This window comes from Lethenteron reissneri, chromosome 69 (genome assembly GCF_015708825.2).
Source record: "Lethenteron reissneri isolate LAM-NWPU_2019-01 chromosome 69, ASM1570882v1, whole genome shotgun sequence".
In the NCBI taxonomy this organism is placed as follows: Eukaryota; Metazoa; Chordata; class Hyperoartia; order Petromyzontiformes; family Petromyzontidae; genus Lethenteron; species Lethenteron reissneri.
Window position 1 is genome coordinate 7769029 of NC_083847.1, and position 8505 is coordinate 7777533.

At 49.1% G+C, this 8505-nt stretch overlaps 1 protein-coding gene across 1 annotated transcript; it reads right to left on the bottom strand.

Annotated features, from left to right (window-relative positions):
* Positions 1–328: 328 nt before the first annotated feature.
* LOC133360685 (beta-1,3-galactosyl-O-glycosyl-glycoprotein beta-1,6-N-acetylglucosaminyltransferase-like) lies at positions 329–3994 on the bottom strand. Its single transcript, XM_061579476.1, has 3 exons — positions 3990–3994; positions 1353–2809; positions 329–399 (listed from the first exon to the last, which is right to left on the bottom strand). Exons 1-3 carry the CDS (start codon positions 3992–3994, stop codon positions 329–331), a joined length of 1533 nt encoding a protein of 510 aa, XP_061435460.1.
* Positions 3995–8505: the final 4511 nt, after the last annotated feature.

Sequence of the window (8505 nt, forward strand, 5' to 3'; positions counted from 1 at the left end):
GAAGGGCGTATCAACGTAAAACACGATCCTTACTTTTTTAGTGTTAGCTATAACGTGTACGGGAGATGCAGAGAATTAAAGGAAGATTCAGCCCAGAGGTCGCAAACGGGTTTTGATTCCTTACCCGACCCGGCCGCACCAGGGTCGCAAATGGGTACCCGTACCCGGCCGGATACGGTTACCCGTTCCCTACCCGTACCCTACCCTACCCGAACTGAGTGACAAACGGTGACTCACCAGTGACTCACGGCCTACCCGTACCCGGCTGCACCAGGGTCGCAAACGGCTACCCGTACCGGGTATCGGGTACCCGGTTGCGACCTCTGATTCAGCCGCAACGCGATTTTCCAGGAAAGCAAATCGCGGTGAGGCTGAACCTCATGGCCTCCTCGTTGGAGGCTGGGAACACCGCATGACCTGGGAGCCCCGATCGGGAAACGAGACAGAGACCAGGCGGAGGGAGACAAGACGGAGGAAGACAAGGTGGAGACAAGATGGAGGAAGACAAGGTGGAGACATGACAGAGGGAGACAAGGCAGAGACAAGATGGAGGGAGACAATGTGGAGACAAGATGGGGGAAGACAAGACAGAGACATGACAGAGGGAGACAAGGTGGAGACAAGGTGGAGACAAGATGGAGGAAGACAAGGCGGAGACATGACAGAGGGAGACAACGCGGAGGGAGACAAGGTGGAGGGAGACAAGGTGGAGACAAGATGGAGGGAGACAAGACAGAGACAAGATGGAGGGAGACAAGACAGAGACAAAATGGAGGACGACAAGATGGAGACAAGATGGAGGGACACAAGGTGGAGGGAGACAAGATGGAGGGAGACGAGGCGTAGACAAGACGGAGGGAGACAAGGCGGACACAAGACGACGCTGCGTGGGTTCTTCCACAGCAACGTCATTGCGAGTAGTGCAGTTGCGACACTGCACAGCTGGAATTTTGCAGTGAACCACGAATGGTCGAGCCAGGGTGGCGCCATCGGTCAAATATAAATTCGCTGTGAAACCACAAAACCGCGAGAGGGATGGGTTTGCTGCATTAGTATAACATACCAATAAAAACTGATTTTTTTTTTTTATACTCTTTGGTTCTTTCGGTAAAATAAAATAAATCACAACGTTTCAGGGGCAACACAAGCGTGACTTTATCGAAAGAACCAAAGAGTATGGATTCCTGCAGTCACGAAAGCTTCAAATCAAGATTTTTTTTTTTACTTAAAATCTCATTGACGGTCCTCAAACTATCCCGAATGGCATTGTACTGATGTCCTCAAGGCTGCATTAAAAAAAAAACATAGGCACAATTCCGTCAAGCGAGGAACCACTCAATCCCAAGACAAACATTCAATTTGCATCCTGTCCGCCCACGTCACCGCCCTGTTGCGGAGGTACCACTCCAGGCAATGCACAGCCACAGGGTCGACCGCTGTGTCCACTTTGTTGGCGAAGAGCTGGCGCTGCCGCACGAGCCACGGCAGGTCGCCCACCCCGTAGACGCAGATCTGCCTCACGTAAGCGCCGCGGCAGGGCGGGTAGGCCGCCCCCGTGGCCACGTCTCCCTGGAACGAGGACCATTTGACGGCGCGCACGATCGCCGACACGTCCGTCGCGTCGTACGCGTTGTGCCAGGGCGTAGAGCCGGGAACCCCGGGCATCCGCTGCAGCGTCGCCCACAGGTGCTCGTCGGGGCTGTAGGTGTCCCTCGACCACTCCACGAAGGCCTGAGCCGTGGGGTCGCTCAGCACGTGCTCCACGAAGGCACGCGTCACCACCATGTAGGCGCTGCCCGCGAACATCGGCGACGGGATGGGCGGGGGGGACTTCTTGACGTCCGTGATTTTCACTAGGTCGCCCACGACCTCGTAGTGATACTCCCAACGATGCCTCTTGTAGCCCGGGGTCTTCGTCGACTCCAAGCTGTTGGAGCCGTGCAGCCCACGCAGCGCCCGCACAATCTCCAGGTTGGTCTTGATGGGGAAGTCGAGGCCGCAGAGGTTGATGAAGTACCTCCAGGGGTGCTCGCCGGCCCGCTCCACCAGCTCGCGCATGCAGTTGAGGTCGGCCTGCACGCGCGACCACGAGGCGTAGACCACCGCCTCCAGCCGGCGGGCCACAAACACGTTGGGGAAGCAGGCGGCGAGGGCGCGCACCGCCTCCAGGTAGGCGCGGGGGGACTTGGCGTCCACGTGGAGGCAGTAGAGGTTCTGTGGGGCGTAGACGGCACGCAGCAGCCTCTCCAGCATGTCCACGCGGTGGTGGGCGATGATGGCATAGGCGATGGGGAAGGCCGCCTCCTCACGGCTCAGCGGCAAAGTCAAGTAGCGCCGCTCACGCTTGAAGGCCGCGCAGTCGTGCGTCGCGTTTAGCAGGCCGCCCTCGTCGAGATTCGCCCCCTTCCGGAATTCCACCGTCAGGGCCAGCAGTGCCGCGTTCGAGGTCGCGTCGTTGTCGGCGTTGTCGCCCCGCACAACGACGGCCTCGCAGTCGATGGGGAATCGGGATCCCCCGATGTCGGGCATCTGGAGGTGCCGCATCGCCTGCGGTCCCGTGGACAACTTCACGCGAATGAAGCTGATGCTGACCGTCAAGCCGACCAAGAAGCACACACCCGCTGCAGCTATTTTCTTGAACCAGGCCATCTCATTGAACGCTCGGCGGCAGCTGTAATCGGCTCCCCGGGTCGGGCTCAGCAGACACAACTGGCTGCTTCTGCTGCCGCCACCACCGCCGCCGCGGTCGATAAGCCGGGGCAACAGGATCCTCGAAGAGTCCCCGACTGAAGGCGTCTTGCGGCTGCCGCTTCGGATTTATCGACGTGGACACCCCCGCACACCCCCCACCGAGGTGCTCGAGTGAGCAAGTGAGCAAGTTTGCTTTCCTTGCTGCCTCTTTTGTTACAGAATATGAAGAGAGCTGCAAGCGTTTGAGAGTATTTGGCTGCCCGCTACAAACTTCCACGTAAAAATTATATTGGCCACTTTGCTGAGCTGCTATACTTTGCGATGGCCAGGTTGCTTCAGACAAAAGAAGCTACGCAGGTCAGTGGGGTTTTACACCTGGAAAGATAAAATAAATGGCTCGGTTTGGTTTTAGAAATTATGCGATGAGTAAATATCTCAAAATAGTTTCCGCTTTAGCCCCAACCCCCCATCTGCCACCCTCCACTCCACACCCCACTTTTTCTGTCACCCACATCTGCTCCAGACTGCATTGACACGCACGGTCAAACATTGCCAAATAGCCCGCATGAGCAGCGTCCTGTGGAGTGGCTTTCATTGGGCAGTGAATATAACAGCATTCTTCAGATCTTTCATGGCTCTACAGAATGCCCACGGCCGTCTTTGTGGGTTTTATTTCTGGTGGGAGTGTGACTTCTCCATTTCGGGAGATTTATGAGAGAAAAAAATGTGTTGTTTGGTTGATGCAACTAGCCGGGGTGCAGATGATTTGGGGTCGAGGCATTATAGGGTTTTTATTTTATTTTGGGGTGATTCCAGGTGAGTTGTTTGGTTTCAAGGTGACTGAATGTGTATCCACTAGGCACTGCTCTCATGTGACCCCGTCCCCTATCCCTCCCTACCCCCTACTCACCCCTCTACTGTGACGCCCGACCCCTCCCCTATCCCCTACTCACCCCTCTATTACCCCCATAGGCCGAGTTTGACTCCTATATTTGGAGTGGAGTGGTGGAGGGGGCAGGGCTTTGCTTTGTCCCTCACACTAGGAATCGAGGGGGGCATATCATTCATTTATTTGCAACTTTTATTGTAAACTACTGAAAATAAATGTAATGAAGGTATGCATCGCTTTATCTTGACCGCCGGTTTAACTAATTCTCCATGGTTCCCACTCTTGTTATTGTACCAAATGATGCTGGGTTGCTCTCCACTTAGCGTGCGCGTGTGTGCGTCTATATATTCCATATATTTCCTAATTTGCCGCCTTACTATCTTATACCGTATCAACCTATACGGTTTACCCCATGTTATTGTACAGGGAAATTGAGTTTTCAAGTCCACACGGTGGACAGCCGGTTCAAAACTGGCAAAACAATATTTTATGTCTATTTGTTTGTGTTTCTCCCTTGTGATGGGTCTTTGTAGGATGAACGTTGAAATGTATAAGGGGCATGGGGTGACCACTTGGGTCTGAATTGGTCTGTGATAAGGTAGGGCACTGATTAGGGTTGGCAGGTATATAGGAGTGTAGTGGTATAGTAGTGTATAGTAACGTAGAAAGTGTAGTGTATAGTAGCGTCGTGTATAGTAGCATACTTGTCACAACCCAAACGGTTTACCCCGTAATCTTATACAGGGGAAATTTAATTTTTAGGTCCATATATCGTAGAGCCGTTTAAATACGGGCAAAAAGTATACATATTTTTTGTTTATCTATTTGTGTTTTTCCTTGTGATGGGACTTTGTAGGATAAACGTTGAGATTTATAATAAGCACGGGGTTAGGGGCCATCCATTTAGTACGTACGCATTTAGGGGGGAGGGGGGGTTAACCCAAATTCTTACGCTTGCGTATGGGGGGTCTACTGACAATGTACGCATAGGAAACGGGGGGGGGGGTTGACGCCTCGATAATAGTTTGTCTACATTGGCCTTCACATGAGTTAGATAGTCCGGCGGTGGACTATCTGTTTGCTTAAACACGTTAATATTATTCATTCTTGATCGTCTCTGCGTGGATTAAAAATCGGGCATTCTATAGGATTCGGGGGGGGGGGTGCGTCAAACGTGCATAGGGGTCAAGTTTTGACAGATTTTTGCGTACGTAACAAATGAATGGCCCCTTACCAATAAGTTCTGAATTGGTCTGTGATAAGGTAGGGCACTGATAAGGGGTTGACGGGGATGATTACACTGGTCTACAGCCAAAATTCTTCCGAAATAAATGTAGTCCAACTTTACTAATTATGGATCACTGAGAATTAAAATTATTATGCTTAAAATTGTTGATTGGCTCTAGTTTTCAAGATATGCGACTGGGTCAGTATATACGACCATTGTCGTGGGAATGGCGGAGGATAAGTGAGTTATAAAGGGAAGGGATCTCAATTTACACCAGAAATGACTAACATACATCTTTGACTGGATCTATGAATAAATCTATGACTGTATTTGGACAATATTTGTTTTTTTAGCAAAACAATGAATGATGCAATCTGAACCTGGTATTGCATCATACATGATTTTAATTGCATCATTTTATTCCTGGAAGTCATGGATAATGTAATCATAACTAAGCTTACATCCCTCTGCTGAACATATTTCCCTATATCAGCTCTAGAAATGATACCACCCTTACACATCAAGCTGGGTCTGATGAAGAACGTTGTCAAAGCCATGGACAAAACACAAGCAGCTTTCAAGCAGAGTGATACCTCAGTTCACGAACGCTTCTGTTCACGAACAACTCGGTTCACGAACAGAAAAATTCATAAAAATATGCTCCGGTTCACGAACTCTGCTTCGGTTCACGAACAGGAGCCGCGGCCATTTTAATGCTATTTCCAGGCTGTCACATGGTCGTGACTTCCTGTAGGAAGATCGTGGAGAGAAGAAGAGACACAGAAAGAAGTACTGTGAGTACTGTGAAGACACTTTCAGTGACTTTTTGCTTTTTGGTGTGCTTTTTAGCACATACAGTACTGTACTGTACTATTGTACTGTACTGTACAATACTGTACTTACTGTATTGTACAGTTCACCCGTTTGAGTGCTTACTGAAGTCATCTCAAGCAAGGTTAGTGTTCTCTCTTTATACATTACTATACTGTACAGTACTAATGTGTATTGTAATTTGTTTCATATTTTTGTGCTTCAAAAACCAAAAAAAAAGGTCAGAACGGATTAACCGGATTTACATTGAACCCTATTGGAAAATGTGCCTCGGTTCACGACCAATTCGGTTCGCGACCAGAGTCAGTTCACGAATTAAGTTCGTGAACCGAGGTATCACTGTACCTCGGTGGAAAATTTCCAAGGTTAAGTGAAGCTAAGATAAAGGAATGTGTCTTTGTTGTCCTCAGATTCGTGAACTTCGTTGAGGTGATGCATTTGACAGTGCACTGCATGGCAAGGAAAAGACGGGATGGAAAGCCTTTCACAGTTAGTGGCAACACATTTTCTCGAAAACCACAAGGCAGACAACTACGGGGAGTTAGTGGAAAACTTCCTCAAGGCATACAAAAGCCTTGGTTGCAACACGTTACTAAAAATACATTTTTGCACTCTCATCGAGATTTTTTACCACCGAACTGCAGAGCAGTGAGCGACGAGCATGGCGAGCGATGTCACCAGGACATTGCAACAATGGAGAAACGCGATCAGGGCAAATGGAGCCCATCACTGCTTGCAGACTATTGCTGGACAGTGTCAAGGGATGCTCCATTTAATTAATACAAGAGACAAGCCAAGAAGCGCCAAGTAGACACTGAATAAGGACTAAACGATGTACTTATATATACTTCGTAGTTTTTTTGGCTTTTGCTTGGCTTTTGCTTCAAAATACATTTGATTTATTTAACCCTGTTACATGAACAGAACAGGTGACATGTTATCATGTAAAGCGACCATAAACACATGAAAAGAATTAGGTTTACAATTTATGATCTAAAACTACACAATATAGATGTAAAATGTAAATACTTAAATATCTTGGGAACAGTAGCCAATCATTTCTTTTCATTGTCGTATTTGAATTCAGCCCATCAAAATCCATAATAAACAGCACATTTCGTCTCTGAAGCAGACGGCGTCTAAAAAATTGTAGACCAGTGTTATAGTCAAAGACCACCGTACTCTGGATGGTTTCCTAACAATAAAACTCGTTATTGATAACAACAGCGACAAAGGGCGGGCGACCACGAAGCCCCACGGTATCGCTCCAACTCACGGCGTGGCTCACTGTCCCAAAACGTCAGGAAGAGAATGGCTCAGCCCCTTCTTAACATGACGACAAAAGTGTCGGTTCCATAACAAATGTGTTTTTTTGGGTGAGATCGCGTAAATATTTTTTGTACGCGTCTAACCCAAAACACCTGGGTAATATCGGTCGTGAAAGCCTATGGGTTAAAATGTAACTTGTCTCCACACGGCCTCTTTCTGACGCTTAAATCGGCCCCCCCTGCTTTGCGATTAAAACTGGGACATTGACATTAACAACAAAAACAAACTTCGATACTATGTACCAACAACATAAACCATGTTATGGTGCATAAGCACTTCTACTTTTAGGCGCACGCCAAGTCCTCAAGTCTTGCCGGTGGGTGGCGTTGACGTTTGCGGACATGTATCCAATGGTGCGGAGGCTGATGTCTCCTAAGTAATGTCGGTAGGCATCTCCGTTTCACCGGCACCGCTGGTGTCAGTCTGATGCTGTTGCGATGGTGTCTCAGGTGACACCTCCTCCTCCTCCTCACTAGAGCTGTCGTCTGCTTGTCGCTGGTGCCGCAACTTAAATCGAGACACGTGGCGTCTTGTGACGTGTCGTCAGTTGTGATACTAACAGATGCCGCAAATGCAACGTTTAACGTGGTGATGGGCAGCCAGCAGGGATGTTGCCCAAGTTGGTTGCCATTATATCATCGGCACCACTCTAGTGTCTTGTTGCTGGTGGACCCCCGTTGTTGCTGTAGCGTGTCGTGTTTCCGGTGATGGATGGTGTTGTTTGCCCCTTCATTTGGGTCTCATTTTTTCATCCTTGGGACCGTGTCTGTTCTTGATTCCAGTGTCCCAGTTCACGTTTGAAGATACGATCGGCAAGCCCTCTGCAGGCCTCTTCGACCTCTTGGAGATCATCGTGCAGGTAATTATCGGCGTTGCAGTGGGCGCGCACAATCCGGTGCAAGCTCAGCTCACAGGACCGCAGACCAATCACCAGTAGCTTTTTTTAAAATCTGAGAACTCCAAATGAAGTTCCTGGCATAGTCTGACCTATTTCATAGAAGTAGGCCATCGTGCTTTCCTGCCTTCCCAACACTCGGGCCTTCATCCGCTCCAAATGCTCGGGAAGGATCAACGCGCCAATGAAAGTTCATTTGAAGCACTGCACGAAAATCCGACCGTGACTCAACAGCTGTACTCACGTGTCAAATACCAATCCAGTGCTTGCTCCCTTTGGGTGCAATCGAGCCGACTGCAGCATGATTTACGGCCTTCGGTGAAGGTTCGCCGTTGTTTCGACAGGTGCGCAGCCACTCACGTACGATCGCTCTGATCCCTTCACCCGTGAAGTTTGGGATGACTTGACTCAAGTCTAGCATCACTGGGTAGTTTTTTCGTCCTGACATGACACGAAAATGGGCTTTACCCTTTCTGGCCATAATGAAACAAGAGATGTTACAACACCAAACTGAAACCTTCAGCGAGGAATCAAGTTACTGCATTAACCAAACACACAGGGCACTTGTGGCGAACAAGCAAACAAAAAAGATGCTCTGGTAGTGGATGATGAAGGCATTGTCTTTGAAACCGATTGGTCCAC

What these genes read in the sequence shown, in the direction of transcription:
- LOC133360685 (XM_061579476.1), bottom strand. An exon ending in GGACAGGATGCAAATTGAAT is followed by an intron (nt 400 to 1,352) that starts GTTTGTCTTGGG and finishes CGGTGTTCCCAG; the next exon opens with CCTCCAACGAGGAGGCCATG.